This window comes from Mastigoproctus giganteus, chromosome 6, assembly GCF_048544385.1.
Source record: "Mastigoproctus giganteus isolate SK-2022 chromosome 6, ASM4854438v1, whole genome shotgun sequence".
Classification (NCBI taxonomy): domain Eukaryota; kingdom Metazoa; phylum Arthropoda; class Arachnida; order Uropygi; family Thelyphonidae; genus Mastigoproctus; species Mastigoproctus giganteus.
The window spans coordinates 10726704-10750972 of record NC_143580.1 but is presented as its reverse complement, the minus strand read 5'-3'; the positions used below and the strand labels follow the sequence as shown (position 1 = coordinate 10750972).

General features: G+C 38.7%; 1 protein-coding gene across 1 annotated transcript in view; it reads right to left on the bottom strand.

Annotated features, from left to right (window-relative positions):
• The window catches only part of LOC150083908 (protein ROP-like), a 124597-nt gene extending 102165 nt beyond the window's left edge, over positions 1–22432 (bottom strand). The window contains exon 1 of the mRNA XM_090374949.1: positions 22381–22432. Within this exon, the coding sequence (XP_090231075.1) occupies positions 22381–22408 (28 nt within the window). The 5' untranslated portion in view covers positions 22409–22432. The remainder of the gene's footprint in view (positions 1–22380) is intronic.
• Positions 22433–24269: the final 1837 nt, after the last annotated feature.

The following is a 24269-nucleotide window of genomic DNA, read 5'->3' as shown; positions in this document are numbered from 1 at the left end:
CATGCAAATGTGTGTATTAATTGGTTTCTACATTGGATGGGAAACACATCCAAATAAACTGGAGAGAGAGGGAAAAAGGGGGTTATTATTCAAGGCACTGTATCAAGTGAGTATTAAGTCTATGCAAAAGCTAAGTGAATGGTCTATAAGTGTTAGATCTAGTATGTGTGTGTGGAAACTTAAGTATTTAGCAGGTGTTGTGTAATGTGTGTGAATTCTATGGTCACCTAGGTAAGTTATGTGAAATTTAGAGAAAAAAAATAAAATAAAAAGTGTCCGTCTTGGTGGCACTTGTGTGACCTGTGAATATAAGATGAACAAAAGAAAGCAAATGAGAAGAGAAGGCAATCGCTGTGTGCTCCTAAACACAAAAAAAAAAAAAAAAAAAAGTGTCGTACTTGCACAGTACACAGGTGCGCAGATGATTAGAGTGCATGAGTTAGTGTTGTCCTCAAGTCCCTCATACAAGATTGCAGTGGGCCAACCCATTAGTAGTAGTAGTAATGGAGGCATGTGATGCAAGAAAGCAAGCATATGAGCTTACGTAGCATCAGCAAAAAAAAAAAAAAAAAAAAATTCACACCAATTCCCTCTAAAAGTCAGTCTAGTTCCTCTAATTTATTTAGGTTATCAACTTTCACAATGACAGATGGAAATTTGTTCCAGCAATTAACCACCCACTGGCTAAAAGCAAATTTCCACACATCTATTCTACAACTCTTTCCTCAATTTGAATTTATGCCTCCTCAGGTTTGTAATCTGAGCAAGGGGAAGAATCCCATCAAAATTCAGCATGCTCAACCCATTCAAGGCCTTATACAACTCAATCAGATCACCTCACAGGTACCTAGTCTCCAACTGCCACAATTTGCAGAACTTAAGCCTTTCTTGGTAAGAGGACCCCTTTGTCCACCTTACCAATCTTATTGTCCTTCTCTGTACAAGATCAAGCAAATCTACATCCTTCCTAAAATGAAGCCTCCAGACCTGTACGCAGTACTCAAGGCGTAGCCTGCCCACTGTCTTATACAAAGGGATAATCACCTCCTTTTCCCTACTAGCAAAATTCATGTATATCATTGACAATACCCCATGACCTGCTCTGGCAGCATTATTCAGAAAACTTCATATCTGACTGCACAATTACTCCCAGATCTTTTTCATTTTCTACCATCCAAAGTGGAGTAACCATACAGTTGGTACATTTCTCTGGGGTTAATTCTATCAATATGCAGTACTTTGTATTTGTTAATGTTAAACTTCAGTTACCACTTCTCAGCCCATCTGCCCAAATTTTCTAGATCCTGTTGCAGTAGCACACTGCCATTAACAACCCTGTCAACCTTTGTATCATCTGCAAACTTCGACATTAAGCCTGATATACCTTCACTGATAAATATACAAAACAGTGGGCCCAACACCAAACCCTGGGGGACTCCACTAATAACGTCCACAAAGCACAGTCCATTGATTACTACTCAGTCTTCTCCCACGCTTTTATCCATTGTAGCAACTTACCCTTAATACCATACTGCTCCAATTTGTACAGTTGTCTTCCATGTGCAACAGTGTCAAAAGCTTCCCTGAAATCCAAGTATACGATATGAAAATTATTTTTTTGCATCCAGTTCCTTTGTAACTACATCATAGTATCCAATCAAATTTGTCAGACAAGACTTTCCCTTAACAAATCCAGGCTGCGTCTGAATTATTACTGCAGTCTTGTCTAGATCCTGCAATGCATCTTTAGCCAGTGACTTGATTATTTTCCTCGGAATGGAAGTTAAACTAACTGGTCTATAATTACTTGTGTCACCCTTAGATCCTGAATTCGGGATACATTTGCACATCTCCAGTCTGTGGGGACTTCCCCTGAGTCCAAGGATGCTCTCATAATTATGGCTAAAGGTTTGCTGACTTCCTTTGCCACCTCCTTTAATATGAGAAAAATGAAACCCCCATGAACCTTGCACAATCCCTCCAGGGCTGAATTGATTGACAAGGCTCTCATCATATACTCCCTCCTATTGTGTCTGGGCAGAATTGCAGACAACTTCATATTTAACCCTAACTCATTTTTTCAGCATTGATCTGTACCTGTTAAGTAAATTTGCAGATCTCCTACTCTTATGTCATTGGTGCCAACGTGTACAACAATATCACCCTTTGTGCCCTTAAAAGATGATATCTGTTTAAATCAACTTTTGCCCCTGGCAGACATACCCTAGTCCTATTCCACCTATCCTTTTTACATAATATATTACCTATCTCCCTGACAATAGTCACCAACAATAACTAATTCCTGTTTGATCAGTGCATTCTGCCTTGGAGATTGCTGCTGTTTTTCCTGATGCACAACAGTGAGCTCTGCCATTGAGTTGGGCAGCCGAGAGCTTGAAGGGTCTCCCATTTTAATACCTTCAAGGGCATCTACCCAACTCTTCAAAAACTCTAATAAGCATCCATCAGAATGCCAAGTTGGCACCTAATTTCTTGACACTCTGCACCTAGCACACACACACAAAGACATCCTCCTTGGCTAGATCATGTCCTGTTCCAGAGAGTTCCGCAAACATTTCACAAGCTACACATTTTTTTTAGGCTGATGTGTTGGAGAATCTCCCCCCCCACCCTCGGTTCTCTCCCGAGTCACAGCACTCCTGCTACTTTGTGCCCGCTGCTTTGCTGCTCTAGTCTGGGGCATGATATTGAAATTAACAATGTAAATTAATAAATTTAATTATCACTACTACGCTATCTAATAGATTCCTAAATGCAGTGATACTTTTTACACTATCTAGTTTTATGTTAGAGCTACCTATTTACCACAATTAAAAATTTGACTTTCCTACCACTCACTCTATATGAAAACAATGGCTGCAAGATTAGAATGAAACTGTTTTGTGTATATTACAAATAATCATCTAAATTAAAAATAACAAGCGTAACTAGAACTATAAAGCTACTTATAAAGTACAATATAATATGACAATTAAGTAAATAAAATAGCAAAACACTGATTTTTTTTTTGGAGCTTGTAATTCACAGCTGGGACTTACAAAGACAGTAAGCACCCTCTAAGTCATTGGGAACCCCACTGCCTTGCTGACTTTGTGCCCTTTCTTCCCTGTGGCATGATGTATGAAAGTTGATACCAGCTTCAGTTGGTCTAGGGTAAAAAAAAAAAAAAAAAAAAAAGTGCAATCTCCCTCCCACCTTGACTTCATCTCCACACTCCCAACATTTTTAATCTGCTAGTCTACCACCAGAAACCTTTTACTTTTCTTGTAAGTCTCCCCTCCCCTCATGAAGGAGGTCCTACAGGGTGCCCATTTATCCCTTTAGCTTCCTATTTCTGGGTAAATTTTTTTTGGGCCCATCCCTGGCAAGCTCAGGCTTAATCCAGGATTCTGCACTGCCAGAGAACTTTCCACCTGTACTATACCCAGCTGCCTTATGGCAGTAGACAGTAATGAGGCCCCAACAAGGACTGTACAGCTAAATGCCAGAGTTACAATGGACCAGCAGAACCCAATACTACACTATATAAACTAACACTAAAACTTATTATCTCTGGCATTTACAGAGTTGTAGCATCACGATGTATACTACGCAATTCGTAGGGTGAAACTACTAGTGCTGCTTGACAATATACACAATGTATCAGATCTGCAGTCCACAGTTTGATTAAAATGAACAAACAATGATGGAAACAACTAAGTAATTCAGAGGGGGAAGATATCAGGCCTGAACCTGCTTCCAATAAAATGAATAGAATGAAAACAAGATTGAGAAGGGAATCCCCACTGAAAATAAACTCCACAATCATTAGAAAAAATGCAGCAGAAATTAATATGGAGAAAACTGGGCAATCTTCCCAGGCAGCTGGCTCTGCACTGGATAAAGTTATTAGTGCTCTCCTACAACTAGAGAAACTTATAGTAAACCATACTGGAAGAATTACTGCATTACTAAGGACCAAAATCATACAACACTGAATGCAATGTCAGAGATCTCCAATACAGAAGTTGATATAAAAAAAAAAAAAAAAAAAAATATCAAAAGACTACAAACCAAAAGGAGGAAACCATAATTATATTTAGACCCAAAGAGGCCAGCTAATTGGACTCTAGTGAAGCACTCAAAGTAGTTGTCCCCAAAAATCTAGAACAAAGTTCAAAAATAAAAGGACTGAGGAAAATATGTAACACTGGTGTAGTAACTGAAGAAGCAACCAAGGAGGGTGCTGACAAAAGTAAAAATAACCTATGGTAATTGATTTAGGGCTAAAATCAGAAAAAACAAAAACTAGAGGACTGAACATACTAATCTTCACCATAGATAAAAACAAAACCAAGGAAGATATCTTAACTGAAGTCTATGACAAAAATTTCTAGGAACATTTGACCAGAGAGCAACTAAAGTTAGAATTCAACCTAAAATATAATACAAAGTCAAGGTCAGCCCAATCCTGTAATTTGATAGTCAAACTATCACCAAGGGTTTGACAAATAATTACCAAACAGGACCATATATACATAGGTTTGGGTTAGTCACTGGTATAGGGAGCACCTCCCAATACCCAAGTGCTACAAATGTAGCAAATTCGGCCATATAACCCAAACTTGCTCCAAAAAATCGTGGCCTTTGAGAGCACAGTATAAGAAAACACAGGAGGCCAAATGAGAACTTTCCACCTGTACCACACCCAGCTGCCTAGTCATGGCAGTGGCCAGCAAGAGTCTAAATCTGCTGGCTTGCATATAATCATTTCATGAGGGATCCTAAGTGCTCTGCATTAAAGCAGTAAACCAGCTGAAACAGAAAACATAACTCTCCACAATGACCAAGCTTTGAAGTTCTTACAATTAAATGCCCGAATGTGCATACACAACAGTAGACCAGCTGAAAATAGAAATGGAAGAAAGCTAAATAGACATAACATGTATTGAGGAGCACGGTTAACCCTTCCCTTTCTCTTCCATCATGCAGTATGATTGATGACTTTTGAGGTTATGATGAACGTCGTGGCGAGATCCAATATTCCTTACATTTCGAGGGTACGGCTCTAAAACAGTGTTCGCAGGCCGGCCACTAGTTAGTACACCGGACCGAACCTATTGTTAACTCTCTAGGAGGCTTCCGGATCAGCTGGTGTATAATCTTGCTACCTCTACTCTGCCAGATAGTGACTGGAGGGAGTCCGAGTAGTGTGTATGCGGGAGCATTGTCGAGGCCACGTTATGTCAAGGATCTGGGTATATTCTTACCACGTGTACGCCATATCCAAAAATTTCATTACTTCATACAGCATGTCCCACCCACTTTTTCTTACTATTGAATACACCATGAATTGTCAAAATAATAGAGCAAGCATATCTGCGAAAAGATCTAAACCTCCCAAGCACTTCCTAATTCATTTCACAAACATACGTGGTCTCAATTCTAATCTCAACAATGTCCATTTCCACTTGCAGTCTGCCAAACCCCATGTATTTTTTCTGACAGAATCTCAGTTATCGGTTATTTCAACTACTGCTCATCTCATATGTCCAAATTATTCGCTGTATGATTCCTTTCGCCTAAAAGGTGGTTTGGTTTGGCTTGATTTGGATTTTTATGGCGCATTGGCAGCTACCTAAAAGGTGGTACTTGCACATATGTCTGTTCTGATATTCCCTGTCAGAGACTTGGAAATTTGGAATCTCCTCTCTTTGATCTTCTCTGGCTTAAAATATCTCTACCTCAGTGTCAAATTCATCTGTTGTCTCTACCGTTCTCCCAACTCCACTAATCACTTGGAGCTCTGACTTCCTCTCTTTGCAACTTGACTTTCTCCAGTCTAACTTTCCTAACAGTGAGGTAATTTTCCTTGGTGATTTTAATGTTCACAACTCCAGCTGGCTTCCATTTTCTAGTCACACCGACCCAGCAGGTAGAGATGCTGAGGCTGTTGCAATTACTAATGACCTAGCACAGACTGTTCATTTACTACAAGAATACCGGACAATCCTAATCATACAGCCAATACGCTTGATCTTTTTCTCACAAACAACCCTTCTAAGTACACGGTTGAAGTGAGAGGTCCTTTAGGCACTTCAGATCACAACTTGGTGATTGTCTCTTCTCCAATGGAACCTTTATCTCATGGCTATTCCCAAGCTCGTGTTGTTTGGCATTACAAGAATGCAAAATGGGATGACCTGCGAGACTTTCTTCTTTTCCTTGGTCGGATTACTGTTTCAAAACTTCTGATGTCAACGTTTGTTCAGATCATGTCAGTGAAATTATTCTTGCAGGAATGGAATCCTTTATCCCATATTCCACTTTAAAATCTCGTCCTTTGTCCAAACCTTGGTTTTCCAATAAATGTGCTAAGGCTGTTCAAGAGAAGAATGTTGCATATTGTAATTGGCTTGTTTCTAATTCTTCAGTTTCATTTTCTGCCTACACCAAGGCTCGCAACAATTGTAAAGCAGTCATTAATCAGTCCAAACTAGAGTTTGAACAGGCTAAGAGTAGAAAACTTGCTTCTTGCCCTAATGGTAGCCAAGCATTCTGGTCTCTTGCCAAAGCTATTGGCCGCAACTTTTGCCCATCTCTGCTCCCACCTCTGTCCAAACCAGATGGTTCTGTTGTCACCTCAGCCAAGGATAAAGCTGACCTGCTAGCATCCCATTTTTCTTCCAGCTTATATATTAATGATCTTGGTAAAACACCTCCCACCATTCCAACACACTCCATTCAATGCCTCCTGTGGTCTTCCGTCAAAAGGATATCAGAAGGATTTTGATGAATCTTGATGCTAAGAAAGCTCCAGGTCCTGATGGTATTTCTCCACTTGTTCTCAAAACCTGTGCTCCTGAACTTACTCCTATTCTTTGCCGCCTTTTTTCACTTTCTTATTCCAAAGGCGTTTTTCCTTCTGCTTGGAAATTTGCTCATATCCAGCCAGTTCCTAAAAAGGGTGATAAATCCCTCCCATCCAATTATTGTTCCATTGCAATTACTTCTACTCTTTCTAAAGTAATGGAGAAATCAATTAACTGCCAACTCTTAAACTACCTAGAAACCTTCCGTCTGATCAACGATCGCCAGTATGGATTCAGTCAGTGTCAATCCACTGGTGATATTCTGGCTTATGTTACCCATTTATGGACTAATTCAATGGAAGGTTCAGTGAAACACAAGTAGTTGCTCTTGACATCTCAAAGGCTTTTGATCGTGTTTGGCATAAAGGTCTTCTAAACAAGCTTCCATCTTATGGTTTGCCAACTGTTTTTAGTAATTGGTTATCCAGTTTTCTCTCTGATCGCTCACTGAGGGTGATGGTAGATGGCTCTCTGTCTTTAACTTCTCCGCTAATGCCAGTGTCCCCCAAGGTTCAGTTCTTTCCCTCTTGTATATTAATGACCTTCTTCCATTGACTGGAAATCCTACCCATAGTTTTGCCAATGATAGCACATTGCATTCCACTTTCCGTTTTGAGAAACCTTGTCCTGCTCAATCAGCTTCAACTTCTCGAAAATCTGCTACCAATTCCTTAAATGCCGATCTTCAGATAATTCTCCAGTGGGGCAAAGACAACTTAGTTGATTTCAAACCTTCTAAAATTCAGGTCTTGTCTTATCTCGCAAAAAGGATTCTTCTGCTCCTATGCTTATCTTTAGTGACACTCTGATTTCTAGGCAAAATGATATATCTCTTTTGGGGATTACCCTGACTTCTAATCTCTTGGCACAAGCACATTACAAATATTGCTTCCTCTGCATCTAAAAAACTTGGTTTTCTCTTTCGCTCTTGGCATTACTTTTCTTCCAAACAGCTGCTCACTCTGTATAAATCGCAAATCCGCCCTGCCATGGAATATTGTTCCCACATCTGGGGTGGTGCCCCCAAAACCTCTCTCAGGCTTCTTGATTCCATTCAGAAGAGGGCAGTTAGGTTAATTAATGATTCATCTCTAACAGAGTCTCTCCACTCACTTTCTCATAGACTTACTGTTTCTGCTGCATGCCTCTTCTACAGATACTTCCATGGGACTGTTCTTCTGAATTGGCTTCATAATTCCCGCTCTCTTTCAAAACAGTCCGAACACGTGCCGCCAACAGCCATTTACTGTCCAACTTCAAACCCACAGAACCAACTTTTCATCTTCCTCATTTATTCATTCAACTGCCGTTTTCTGGAACAACCTTCCTTCATATGTATTTCCTGAAAATTACAATTTACAGAAGTTCAAGTCCAATGTCAACAAATATCTTCTTTCATCTTCTCAATCTCCAACCCAAGCACGGTACTAAGTACTATAGGTTCTAATACCTCTCTTGTTTGGGGTTCACATAAAAAAAAAAAAAACTACACTCATGGTGGCAGGGTTCAGGGATATCCTGCAAACTACAGAATTTTTGAAGCCCCCACAGCCACTATGTGGGAAGTCATAGTAGTCAGAAATAAACATTACAATTACTAAGATAAATAGCCTATATACCCCACTGGCAGTCTGTACACAGATTACATCCTTTCTGGGATCCTTCCATACCATATCAATACGTAGACCAAACCAAAGCATAGCCCCCTTCTATTCAATACCTTGAAACAGTTCTAAGCCAGCTTCCTGGAAATAAAATTAGCATAGGCATATGATGCAAGAAAGCAAGCTTATTCAGCATCAGCCAAAAAAAAAAAAAAAAAACACCACTCCCATTTCACCCCTCCGTTCATTCGAAATACCTGTCCAGTTGAGCTTTAAATTTGTTTAGGCTATCAACTTCAACAACAAGTGATGGAAGTCGGTTCCACCAACCAACCACCCGCTGGCCAAAGGCAAATTTCCGCACATCTATCCGACATCCGTCCTTCCTCAATTTGAATTTATGCCCTCTGAGGTGATTATTCTGAGAAAGATGAAGAATCCCATTGGCATTGAGCATGCTCAAACCATTCAAAGCCTTATACACCTCTATCAGATCACCTCGCCGGTGCCTAGTCTCCAAACTCTGTAATTTGCAAAACTTAAGCCTTTCTTCGTAAGAGCAACCCTTTGTTCCATTTACTAATCTTGTTGCCCTTCTCTGTACCCATTCCAGCAGCTCTACATCCTTCTTGAAATGAGGCCTCCAGACCTGTATACAGTACTCAAGATGTGGCCTTACCATTGCCTTATACAAGGGAATAATCACCTCCTTATCCCTGCTAGAAAAATTCCTGTATAATTCTTATATCAATAGATTCAGATAGGTGGTAGATGACTTTCATCAACCGGTGAAATACCACCACTTTGCTTATTGGAGGCTTGAAGTGGTGAAACCCATGTTTAGTCTCTAGAGCAAAATTTCCGGCATCCCTCTCCCCCCCATACTTCTTCAACCCATGCACGGTACTAAGTACTATAGGTTTTGATACTTTTCGTGTTTGGGGTTTTCATAAAAAAAAAAAAAAAAACTCAGATCCCAATGTGGAACAGCCATATTCCAGACAGATCAGGAACTTTCAATGAGTAGGAACTGGAAGATTTCATAGCCACAACCTCACTACAAGTCCTAAACCAGCCACAATCTATCAACACACAGAAGTACATTGCATGAAAGTGTGATAGACTACTATAGTAACAAGAGATACCGCACAAATTCAAACTGGTATGTGCAGGAGTCCTGGATTACATCTGACCACAGACCTTTCAGCTGGTGTGCCAACTGCATCACCCCCCCCCCCCAAAATATATGATATCAGATATAACATCAAAAAAGCTAACTGGCAGAGATACCAAGAAACCCTTGGATCCCTCCTTTCAGGGATAAGAAAGGAATAATGAAATGCATCCAAATCAACAGGTCAACAAACTAACAAACCATTAGCAGAGCTACAGGTACCTCTATGAGAGAAATAAAAACCAAGGTCATATGCAGTTCCCCAGTGATGCTCTGGGCTGGATATTCTCCAGTGAAGAGTTAACCAGGCTAAGAAACATTTCCAGAGTTCCAGAACAAATTGGCCACCAGTAAAGGTAAATGCCAGAAGGAAAACTTTCTGGAATTTAAGGAATCAGTATACAAGCCTTAAGACAGAAAAAGAAGGAATCCTAGCAAATGCTTGTTGGTACCAATGATAATGCTGACCCACGGGGTGTGGTTTACCATATTATTACCAACAAGCTGCCAAAAGGTGATGTGGTAAATATCATTAACACCGAGGTCGGCCAGGCTACAAAAACTTGGGAGGAAACAGTCAGCCAGGAGCAGACCGTTCCGAGGGTGCCAGGGTTGCACGGCACCTGGGTGCCAACGTTCAAGGGGCACCTGAAAAAAATGAAACTTACATACACATATAAAGAAAATTTTAAAGTGGGCACCAAATTTCAATTGCCACTATGCAAAATTGTGATTGGCACCTGGGCACCACATATCCTAGGAACACCCCTGCTGTCAGCAATATTGTTGATGCACTGTTTCTAGTAAATGAAAACCTCCTTATACAAGACCAGTCCACTATATGCACTGAAAAAAACAGCTACTAAAATCTGAAGACAGACCCCTTTCACCCTAGAGAAACTATCCATAGCACTAGATAAAACCAAAAACAATGTGTCCAGGTAATGATCTCACTGAAATAGAAATGGCCAAAAGCTATCTGCACCACCTATTGCAACTGTACAATAACTGTTTATAAAAGAGTATCTCCCCCAACTCAAGGAAAGTATAACATAAGATTAATCCTGAAAAATCCAGAAAAACCACCAACAGATACAAAATCATACAGGCCCACTGTATGATTTTGCCAGTTTTAGGCAAGGTAATGAAGAGGCTGATACTATTCAGGTTACAGACTCAATACCTCAATGCCAATTTACAACCAGACAAAGTGTAGATTTAAACAGGGATGCTCCACAGAGGAGGCCATGGACTATCTAGTCAAAACATCAATCGATTTTGCAGGAGCCTTCAATGTGTCGTGGCACAGCATACTTTGCTGATTGCAACATGCTGGAATACTACAAAACATACCAGCTTATGCAAGACTATCTCGGGAATAGACAGACCTCAATAAAAACCAGATATAAGTGCATCACTATACGAGTGACAAAAAGGATGCTCCTGGATTCAGTGCTGGGTCACTGTTTCTGGAACCTGGTACTGGATGAATTCCTGAGGATGGATAAACTGACAGGATCACTTTTGCTGATGACTGTCTTGCTTTTCAAGGCCAACATAGGCTGTTTTAGAACAGCATACCAATTTAGTAATCAATACCTCCAGCAAATTGGAATTTAGAAAGGAGTTGGACAAGGAGACAATATCTCCGAAGTTGTTTACTGCTGCCCTTGAGAAAGCTTTCAGAAGATTAGACTGGTCGCAGAAAGGAGTCAATGTGAATGGAGAGTACCTAAACCACTTACGATTTTCAGATGACATTGTGGTCGTAAGCCATGATCCCAAAGAATTAGAGGGAAATCTTAATCAGTTATGCAGAGTTGGTAAGGATTTCAGACTTCTTCTTCTTATTTGGTTTTTAGGAGCATTAGCAACTAAGGCCATATTGCTCTGGGAATATGCGGTGGTCATTCCCTGACCTTTCCGCATCCTCCGTATTTGGTGGTGACGGGCTCGAACCCCGGTCTAATCAAGAAGCGTGTGCTATGCACTGCTGCTCCTTCCCACCTGGCTACGGAGGCGCCCAGGATTTCAGACTAAAGATGAATATGGTTAAAACAAAAGTAATGATAAATAAGTATGCCACAAAAGGGATATAATCATTGAAGGAGCAGTAATTGAAAAGGTAATTCATATACTTATCTGGAACAAGTCATTAGCTATAATAATGATTGGTTTGGTTTGGATTTTATTGGCGCATTAGCAGCTAAGGCTATAATGCGCCGCTATAATAATGATAAATGACGAAGTCAAGAGAAGAATAAAAAGTTCCCAAACAAGACTTATGGAAGTGAAACTTGGGCACTCACCAAAAGAATGGAAGAGAAGCTGAGAACTACACAGCTAAGAATGGAACGAATTATTAGGGATCAGACTGTTAGATAAGAGAAACACATGGATTAGGGAGAAAACACAAATAAAGGACATTCTTATCAAAATTAAAGAACTGAAGTTGTCGTGGGCAGGACAAATATCTCAAAGACATGACAGATGGACTAAGAAAATAACAGAATGGTATCCAAGAGGAGCTAAAAGAAAACCCGGAAGACAATAACTGAGATGGACAGATGAAATTCACGAGTTCGTGGGTAGTAAATGGATGGCCATTGCACAAAACAAAAAGGAACTGGAAAGTTGCTGAAGAGGCAGTCATCCTGCAGTGGATTGAAAATGGCTGATGACCTCCAGCAATGGGTCAGTATATGCAAACTAACAATATCCAGCAGTAAAACCAAATCAATTCTATTAAAAGGTAACTTGAATAGATGCTCACAGATTAAAATAGAAGGTAAAATAATAGCCCTAGTAATCAAATATCTAGGCATAATATTTGACAATAAGTTAACTTATTATCCACATCTTGTGCACTTAGTCAAAAAAGTCAGGAATTATGCTGGAATTATTGCTAGAATCAGCCATGCTGACTGGGGTTTAAAAAGTCACTTTCTCTTATTTATAAGAGCAATCTTTCTCCCGGCATATGGTATTATAAGCATAAAAAATTAGATTCCAAACAGAGGATTATACCCTTAACCATCACGAGGTCATGCTGCACTGTCAGTACACCTGATCTGCAGGTCCTGGCAGGAACAATGCAGATCAGGTGCGGGAACACTGGACTTATAATTAAAAGAGGACTCAACTACAGACTCAAAAAAGCTAATCCCAACAGCTAAATCTTATGGATTTATGGTAATCCATAAACCTTGACTGATATCAAATAAGAAAGAAAAAGAATATCAGATACATTCTACCAGAATGGCAGAGTAGGTGGGAACAGACACCTAAAGGGGAATTCACCTGGAGGTTCTTGCCTCAAGTAACCCTAGCTTCCCCCTAGTTGGCTCCAGGACTCTACACTACATTTTTGCTAACAGGGCATGATACCCTGCACACAAAGTTGTACCAACTGGGTCTCAACCAGGATCCTAAGTGTACCTGTGGAGCTTAGGATCATAAAAGAATCCCTTTATGATCCTAAAGATGCAGGCTTAGGTCCAAGACTGGATCTACAAACCACAGAGATGAGCAACTACTCATCTTTGATGAAACGCATTACATGGCATTCTGAGTTTGCTCAGAGTTTCAGACTAGAAGAAGCAACCATGCTAGGACTACCAGACTGAACCCCTAGACTATTATGCTTACCTGATTGTCATATGTGCTGATAGCAACTAACCCAAATGAGCTTGCCTGTTACAATGTATTTCACACCAAGTGAGAATGTATAATTTAAGATGTAACCATTTGTGAAAATGTAATATCAGTTATAAATTAGTAGTTATAAATGTGTATTATTAATAATAATAATTGTGATTTTAAGAAATGAGTGGTTCAAGTTCAGGTGTATAAGAATGTTTATATGTGTCTAGTATGCATTTTCTTTTCCATGAGTGTACATATTGTGTAAATGACAGTTGTGTGTACATGACAATCTTTGGAGCACTCTATTGGGTCCAGATTGCCAGATGTGATGGAGCACTCTTGCCTGGGTATCTCATTCCTGGAATATGAAAGATCACTGAGTGATAGTGTGTATGACAGCCCCGTCACATCCACATTGTTGGACATGATGGAAAGCTCCTGGCTTGGGCTTTTCATACTCTGGTGTATGAAAGAACTATTAACAGCAGTCTATGCTTGTTTGCAGCTCTCAATCACATTCACATTGCAGGATGTGATTGAGAGATTACATCAGTACGATTTCAACCATTTTCTTTTGTAACACTTTTCCAGATATAAAATGTCTATAAATATTTTATATGTCTAACCACAAAAATATATTATCTGTCTATTACCCTGAATATATATATTAACTATTCTTGCAGGTTAAATTATATAAATGTGAGTGAATGTCAGGTCATCTGTGTAAACTATTCAATGACCACATGAATAGTTAGTATAAAAAATAATAATAATAAATAAAAAGATGTCTTGGTGCTAGTTATATTTAGGTGGCACCCATGTCCTGTCTGTCTGCATGATGATGAAAGTAAGATGATAAATGTATGAGAGAGTTATGTTATATGTTGTTTTTCAGACTGCTTCAAAATATGTATATTAAAAGAAGGGTGGGGGGGATTGTTTGTTTGTTACTTGGTTTTTAGGAGCATTAGCAACTAAGGCCATATTGCTCCGGGAATATGCGGTGGTCATTCCCTGACCTTTCCGCATCCTCCGTATTTGGTGGTGACGGGCTCGAACCCTGGTCTAATCAAGAAGCATGTGCTATGCACTGCTGCTCCTTCCCACCTGGCTACGGAGGCACCCAAGGGGGATGGAAGAGTAATTGTAAGTATGACACGTGTGCAACTGGGCTGAGTGCATGTAAAATGTGTGTGGTTCTAACTGACTCCCTCAAATTAGACTGCAGTGGGAGCAATCTACAAGGAAATCCCTTCTGCCCCACCAATGCCATGTCCCCTCTTATGAGGTATGACATAGGATTTTCTGACACCAGCTTCAGCTGGTCTGACTGGTGTGGGATTACTAACAGAGAAGCACTGCATGTCCACAGTGTGATCTCCTTCCCACATAGGGTGCCCTGGCCCTACAATCCATCTCCTTTCCCCACCTCCCATCCCAGGCTTTTGCCTAGTAGACTACCACCACAAATCTTTTCCTGCTCTTAATAGCCCTACTCCCCTGTGGAGGATGGGCTCCTCTCCTTCCAAGGGGTGCCCCTCTATCTCTTAACTTTCTATTTTCAGGCTGAAAGCCTTCCTATCATTCACCTTTATCTTCATCTGAAACCCTGGATGATGTCTGACCTTACCTGGCAAGGTCAGACATCATCCAGGGTTTGCCCTGCCAGAGACTTTCTATTCCCTACTACACCCAGCCTGCCTTCCCAGAGCAGAGGGCAGGCAATCTGGTGCCCCACTACCTACATCTAAATGGTCGAGGAACAACAGACCAATGCAACCCAACACTATACTACGCAGACCAACATTAACTCACACTATCTCTGGCCTTGACAAAGCTTGTACTGCGACACTGAGTATACAAATGCAGAGTTGGGGAACCCACGGTGCTGCTTGACAATCAACACTATGTCCTTCCTGTATACATTGTACTTACTATATTCAAATTCAGCATTACTTATGTCTGAGTAACACCATGTCTCAGCTATCCCTACAATATCTGCATTTGTTAACTTAATCAGGTTCTTTATCTTACTTTAAATGTATTCACAATGCCTCTAGCATTAATGTAGATGTTCTTACTCTTAGTTACCCTAACATAGCCCATGTATTTACCTGTTCCATGATGGCCCACAGTAGGGCCTGATTTGTCCAACACCTTGCTTGCCAAGTTTCACTTTATCTGCATTTAAGCTTGTTCCATTAGTTTGCCTATGCCCAATTCATTGAAATAAGAGCTGAGGACAACATGTAGTCCTCAACTTTTACTTTTCAATGCCTAAAAACTCTTTTTCCAAATTTCAAAGTTGTGGCTCTAATAGTGTTTTTACTACACATCATTAGGCACAATAGTGTCAGCAAAATTTACTTCAAAACTTCATAAAGTACAAAACAAGATTCAACCCATTCTACTAGTCCACTCTAAATACCATACTCCCAACCCAGAGTGCTCTAGCAAATGCTGCAATGCACACACACACTTGAGTGAACTGTGGCTCAAGATCACGTGACTGCTAAATACCATTGATTGTATTCACTGTCAAAGTAATTAATTGTAAACTCTTCTGACACAGTGGTCAAGCCAAAGTATAAGCATGAATTTCTGCCTGATATACCCAATTCAAGCACAAGGGTACAGTAATACACACATTTGAGTGGATTAGGGTTCAAGCCCATATGATTACTACATACAGTCGTTGACTGTATTCGCTGTCAAAATAATTACCTGTAAACTCTTCTGACCTAGTCATTGAGCCAGAGTAAAACAATTTTTTTTCAAATCTCATCATAACCTTGCTAATACTATATAGTAGAACAGATTAAACCTTTACACTAGTTCAAATATTAGTTTGACCACTTACAAGCCTCCATTACCTGGTCAAATTCCATCACTTAAAGTGAAAAATCTGCCTGGTGTCACAGTCACTTATCTGCAGATTTCACATAACCTTATAACCAACCTATGCTGGTGTATTTATTGTAACTACTTGGGTTATCATCTCTAATAAACAGCAAAGAGTTGTAAGCTAAGAACCTGGTTGATAGAGAATGGCCACACTTCAGCATTAGCAGTGGCAATGATGCAAGAAAGAAAGCTTATACAGCATCAGCCAAAAACAGAGAGACACCTCCCATTTCACCTATTTGTTTCCTCCAATAGTCTGTTCAGTTCTTCCTTAATTATTTAAGCTATCAACTTTCACAACAACAGATGGAATTTGTTCCAGCAATCAGCTTACCACTGGATAAAGGCAAACTTACATTTATTCTCAATCATCCTTTGATTTCATTTTATGCCCCTTGTGTGTAGTCTGAGCAAGAGGAAGAATCCCATCAGCACTGAGCTTGCTTGATCCATTCAAGCTTTAAACACTTCAATCAGACCACAAGTGACTAATCTCCAGACATTACAATTTGGTAAGAGCACCCACTTTGTAGTGTCTGGATAAACAAGAGGACTCCAGAATTGTATACAATACTCAAGATGTGACTAATGCCTTAAACAATGCTTAAATGGGATAATCACCTTATCCCTGGTAACAAAAAATCCTGTATATCATTGAAGAAATCAAATGAGCTGTCCTGACAGCCTGTCTGGACTGCTCAGAGAACTTCACATCTGACTATACAATTACCCCAGGTCATTTTAAATTTTCCACTACCCTGAGTATAATACCCTACACAGTTGATAGGTTACTCTGGGCTTACTGCTACCTGTATGCAGTACTTTGCATTTGTCAATGTTAAACTTTAATTGCCATTCCTCAGCCAATCTGCTTAATTTTTCTACATCTTGTAGTAGCATACTATTAACCACCCTGCCAACCTTTATATAATCTGCAAAATTAGACATTAAACCCAATAAGTCTTCATAAACATCATTAATAAAAACATAAAACAACTGGCCCAGCACTAAATCCTGGGGGATTACACTAATTAAATTAGTTTACAAAGAGTAGTGTCCATTGATAGCCACTCTGTCTTCTCCCACTCAACCCCTTTATCCACAGCAGTAACTTGCCTTTAATGCCACACTGCTCTGATTTGTACAGTAGTCTTTTATTGAAAGACTTCCTGAAATCGAAGTACATGATATCAAAATTATTTTTTTTTTTGCATTTGAGTTCCTTTATGACTGCATCATAATATCCCCTTAACAAACCCATGCCGTGACAAGTATAACTGCAATCCTATCTAGATGGTCCTGCTTTAGTTCTTTAACCAGTGATGCCATTATTTTCCCTGGATTAGAAGTTAAGCTTACAGGTCTGTAATTATTTGTGTCACCCTTTGACCCTCCTTTGTGAATTAGGGATGCATTCTCACATCTTCCCCTGAAGGAGGCTCTCATAATTATGGTTAAGGGTTTGCTTAGCTCCTTTTCTGCCTCCCTTAATATAATTGGATAAATCCCATCCACTCCAGGTGCTTTTCTCATGTTTAACTAACTCTTCCACTTTTCTTTCTATTATTTAGAAAATCATTTAGCACCCTGTTAGTTCAATAAACTTCTGGCATCCATTTCCCTAAAGAAATCCTCATGTGTTAATGTAGATACATAATACTTTTATTCTGTTTGCCAGCAACCTAAGCAGGATCATGAACAATTGAATCATCATTATCAAGTGGGCCAATATGATTCATCCCCTTCCTTCTAGTGCTTACACAAATAGAGGTCTTTGCATCCTTTGTCAAAGACTTCTCATAATCTACCTTACCTTGCCTAACCTCCTTTGTGACTTGATTACAGACTAGTTTATATTTACCATAAGCTTCTGTATCACCTGATAATTTATATGCATCCTATGCATTTTTATTCTCTGCCACATCTGACAGAGATGCCACATCTCAGTTCATCTGACATCCTTTTAGGTCTAAGTCTAATCCTTGAACAGTATTTCTTACTTGGTATGAAAAGCCTAATAGCTTCTATAATTGTTTTTGCTGAATACTTCCCATTTAGAATTTGCTGATGGTAACATCAGTTTCTCCCACTATATAGAATTTAAAAACTGCCTGAGACTACCATAATCACCTTTACAAAAGCAAAAACCCTTCCTTTACCCTTGACTGTAGTTATATCTTTAAGTAAATGTCCTATCAATACACTCCGGTTACTGCCATGTAGTGGTTCTTTTATTTGTAGATTCTTACTGCATGAATAATCACTGCTGATAATCAGATTAAGAGTACTACTAGGCGCCTCCGTAGCCAGGTGGGAAGGAGCAGCAGTGCATAGCACACGCTTCTTGATTAGACCGGGGTTCGAGCCCGTCACCACCAAATACGGAGGATGCGGAAAGGTCAAGAAATGACCACCGCATATCCCCAGAGCAATATGGCCTTAGCTGCTAATGCTCCTAAAAACCAAATAACAACAACAAGAGTACTACTCTCTCTTGTTGCCTCTAACATGCTGCTGTAGAAAAATCATTCAATAAATCTATAAATTCTTGTTAGTGTGAGTGAATGCTGACCAACGCACATGTTCCAGTCAATATCTAGAACATTAAAATACCCCTTATTTTCAAAACCAGCACAGCAAATCTCCTTTTAAAACTTTATTTCAGTGGCATTTTTCTTTCTGCATGGACATTTGATCAAACCCAACTGTTCCAATTATCATCTCATTACACATACCTCTACTCTTTCCAGAGTAGTGGAGAAATTCATCAACTGCAACTCTTATGCCATCTCTAAACCTTTCATCTAGTCAATAACCATTAATATGAATTTGATTGCCCTCGTGGGTAGCACAATTGGTAGGATCACTGTCCTCCCCACACTGGGTGGAAGAAACCCGAGTTCAGATCCTGTTGATGACATGAGGAAATTATGGGCCCTTTTCACAACATGGCTGAGTTAGTCAGTCTCAGACAAGAGTAGCATTGTTTTTTCTCACGGAAATTGATTTTTCATCCAGCAAACAGAAAATCAACCTGAGAACATAGGCAATCTACAGACCATATACATGGAGCAATATGGCCTTAATCGCTGATGCTCCTAAAACACAACTGCAACATGAATTCGTTCAGTTCAATCCATTTATGAAACTATGCTACTAATATTTGGACAAATTCAAAGGAAAAATTCAGTGAAACTCAAAGAGTTGCCCGTGTCATTTCTAAGGTTGTTGATAATGTTTGGCATAAAGATCTAAACAAGCTCCCATCTTAGTTTATTTTTATTATTATTTTTTTTTTATGGGTAGCTTCCTCATTGCTGGTGATGGTATATATGACTATCTTCAACTAATATTAGTATTCCAAAGCTTTTCTCTTCCAAGTTCAGCTCTCCTAGCTCTTTTCCTCCAGTATATTAATGGCCACCTTCCACTAAGTGGAAACAGATCTATAGTTTTGCAGATGATAGTATGCTATATTCCATTCCACCTTCTAGTTGGAGAAACCCTATTCTGCACAAGCTTCAACTTCCAAGTATCCGCTATTTATTCCTTAAATTGCCATTAGAGAATTAAGAACTGCTACGCAATTCTCTAACAGAGAAAGAAAAACTTAACTTCAATCTTTCTAAAACTCAGTCTTGCCTTATTTCTCCCAAAAGCTTGCTGCTCCCATGCCCTTCTTCGATAACTCAAATTTCCCTTCAAAGTCACTCATTTACTGGATAACCATGACTTCTAATCTTTCTTGGCATAAGCATATCACGTTTTCTTTTTTGTTCTTGGGATTACTTTTCTTGAAAACAGCTACTAAGTCTGTACAAATTGCTCCAAACCAATGGAATACTATTCCCACATCTAGGACAGATGTATCCCAAAAACTGCATTAATTTCCTAGACTTTCCAAAGGAGAGAGCAATGCAGTTATTAATGACCCATCTCTTACAAACTCACTTCACTCTGCCACACAGACATTCAGTTCCCGCTGTATGCCTTTTCTATAAATATTTAGATATAGACACCGTTCTTCTGAATTAAAATTTAGAATTCTCCCTCTCTTCCAAAGCGGTCTAAAAACATATCTCCACTAGTTAAAATCCATTCTCTGTTCAACTCCAAACTCAGAGCTTGGAGTTGAACAGTGAATCTAACATTTCTTTTTCATTTATACCTTGTACTTTTACTTTTTGGAAAATGTTCCTCCACAGGTACATCCAGAAAATTACAATCTACAGAAATTCAAGGCCAGTGTCAACAAGTATTATCTTCTCACTTCTCAACCTTCCACTATACAAAAAGTACTCTCTAGGTTCTTATGCTTTATATTTAAGATCACAAATTAATTTTTTTTTTAATCACCATTAAAGAAAAATTAAAAGAAATCATTTTAAAATTAAAAATATGGAGCATTAGCTATAAGGAGTATGTGATTATTGAACTAAGGAATACATCAATTATTGTCAATTAATCACTTTTTCTTTAAATCATCAGAACTGGAGAATAACATACTCCTTCCATTTCCAACGCCGCATTTAACACTGATTAAATGAAAGTTCTAAGTGATCTAAGAATACCATTTATTCAACTCAAAAGTGAAATAAAAGTACTGAACAAAATCAGATCCTATTTATACAAGACCTAAATGTGAAAATGACCTGGTCAATAATGATAGTTTATCCTCCTATGCCATGCAAATTAAAAAAAAAAAAAAAAAAAAAGAGTTAATATTTCATTAAAAAGGACCAAAAGTTACAATACATTAAATATCCATATATCAATGGAAAAAAAATATATTTTTAACAAGTTTGAAATTGCAACCGACAGCAGAATGCACAACAAATTTGCTGGCTAATTGCAATTACAGTATTGCGCATTCACAGACATGCTGTCAAGGTCACCTTTAACCCATTAAATAATTAAAACAGCTAAGGTCTGGTAATTTATTACTCCAAATGGAGACCTATTAGAATTAACTTATCAAAAGCATATTTTACATTTTCCAATGTTCAAGGACTATGATCAGCATCAATAGTGATTTTCTTTATATTTTTATTTCTTTATAAAAAAAAATTAAACTTCAACTTCTTGTTGCTATTGCTGAGCAACATATTTCCTTTACAAAATGATTAAGAAAAAGCAAATAGAAACTATTTCTCATTTAATGTGTTTTTATTTCATGCAATTGTTATTTATTTAATAACAAATGCATGGATAATATGATTGGCTAAAACACGATCAAAACAGGCGCCAATTCTACATTTGTTTCTTTGTTTTTTTAACGTCAATGAATTATTTTTTAAAGAGTTTTCTCCGTGGAATCTCAAAGGCTGACTGCTACAGCTCAATGTAACTATCAAGTAATTCATTTATGGTCAGATGCATTTTAACCATGTACGGATGGAATAATGCTAAGTTACTTGTCACTGCTCAAGTTTCCCGGCAGCATTAAATAAGCTACTTCCTGATTGCGGTGACACTATTTAAAACAGGAACGCAATTATTCCTTTCAAATAAAAATAATACAATAATAATAAAAAATCAAATCTGAAGATGGTTCGAATTTTAAATATATATTAAAAGAAACAGCATCATGAAATCCCTCCATTACTACTTTACGCCAGCTCAGGAAATTTTCGGTTTCTAAATATAGCCGAGAGGCTCTGCCTGCATCAATTTATCTAAGTTTCTCCTGTAATATACTTACAGTATTTAATAATACATAATGGTAATATATAAAGAGATATTAAGATTTATTTAAAATTAATATTTTTCCCTACTAAAATCACAATTTGTATCTAATTAAAAGGAGGGGGTTAAATAAAATTTTTTTACACGGAAAATAGATTTATTGATCGAACAACATTGGTCGAAAGAGGAGGCCGTAAAAAATAATGGAAATGATTGCATTAAATTTATTTTATTACTTCAGTATTAATGATGATTTTTAAAAAAAAATTTTCTGAAGAAAACCCACATCATAAACAGAAAACCACCAGTTGATAATATGCATCTCAGGCAAAAAAAAAAAAAAAACCGCAAAGCAACAAGTTAATCGATAAAATAGTAAAATGAAGGTAATTATACATATAAATTTATTGTAAACTTAAGTCGAATGCTAAAAAAAACCTGTAAACAAAGCATTAACCACACAATTAGTAAACAACAAATCCAGTGATAAACTCACTCATTCCTACAAGTGTCTTCAACGCCATTTTCACTCAACAGCTGGAGCCTGCGACCCAAGTCACCGAGACATTGTGTTTACACTCTATTTATTGTGTAAGATATTCGCCATCTGGGAACTGTCAGTGACAGTCCCATTTTTTTCTTAACTTTTTTTTTTTTTTTTTAGTTTCTTTCATCCAAAGCAAAACAGTGATAAAAAACAAAACCAAAAAGAAAAAAAAGTACATAAAGGAATTAATCATTTGATTAAAACAATTAGAAACTGAATAAGTGAACTGGCACTTATGTATATATAAAATAAAATATCAGGATCTACTCTTCCAGCAATTTCATTCCACTTTTCCAAAAATTGGGCCTCCTGTTATGGTATCTTTCTCAAGGGAATAGCTCTCCAAATCAAAACAGAAACTTAATCGTGTCATTTATTGTTCATAAAATTACAGTTTCCGCTTGCATCTTTCTGTTCCCGTTTTAAAGAACCATAATCTTTTTGATTGTTATTGTTACATATGAATTCCAATGTTCGTACCTGAGTGCGATGTTTCGATGTAACTTTCATAAGTTAACTATATATTTATTCATTTATATGATGAACACATTCATTTCCGTAAACAAAAACAAGCCTATTTAAAAATTACTCACCCTAGCTGCTAGAACTTTGAAAGCTGTTCCTTGACACCTTGTAAAACACACACTCCAGTTCAGTTTCCAGTCGTAGCTGACCAAAGTTGAGGAAATTACCTATCCTGGTATCAAAAACTTGTTTCACACTTTTGCAAATTTAGTCAGTCTCTAGGTGGGTTTCGTGTTAGCACAATGGTTATAATCACCGTCGTACGCACACCAGGCGAAAAAGTTCAGGGTCCCAATCCTATCCAAGACGCGAGGAACTATTATGAGATTTTTCATTCCGTGGCTCAGTTAGTAGATCTCAGGCATGGACAGAAAGGTCCCCCCCCCCCCGAAACCGAAACTCGCTTTCTATCGAGAAATAAGGAAACCAACCAGAGAACACGCAATTTATGGGCATCATACACATGGGTAGAAGAGGACATGGGCATCATACACATGGGTAGAAATAGAACCCATATATTCATTTTGTCTGTAATTTGCGTGTGTTCTATGGTCGATTTGTCTGTTTTGCTGGACAAGAAACCCCAGTTTATGGGGGGGAAAGCCTTGCTATCCACGCCTGAGACCGACTAACTCAGCCACAGAATGAAAAAACCCATTCCAGTTTCTCGCATCATCGACGGGTTCGAACCCGGGTATTTTCCATCCGGTGTGGGGAAGACGGTGACGATACCACTATGCTACCCGCGCAGACGCGTTTATCGTTCAGCAAACGGCGAGTATGTAGCCCAGTGGTCAGGAGAGAGAGTGCCTAGCACGCGTTCCTTGAGCGGACTGGGGTTCAAGCCCGTGACTACTAAATATGATAAATATTTGTATTGACGATTTATTGTAAACTCTACTGACTTGGTTGTCGTGCCGGAGTATAAACAGAAAATTTATTTATGTAGCCCAGTGGTCAGGAGAGAGAGTGCCTAGCACGCGTTCCTTGAGCGGACTGGGGTTCAAGCCCGTGACTACTAAATATGATAAATATTTGTATTGACGATTTATTGTAAACTCTACTGACTTGGTTGTCGTGCCGGAGTATAAACAGAAAATTTATTTATTTATTAAACAGGAAATCGACCGCAGAACCAGGGCCGTGTCAAGGGTATATGGTGCTCCTAGGCCACATTGACTGATAGTGCCACAGGGCCATCTCCCTCCGTCTATCTAGACAACTTGACAGTACTCCTCGCATATACCACGATATCATTAGATATTCCACCAAAACAGCTGATTGGAGTGCCTTCAAGGACAATATAAAATCAA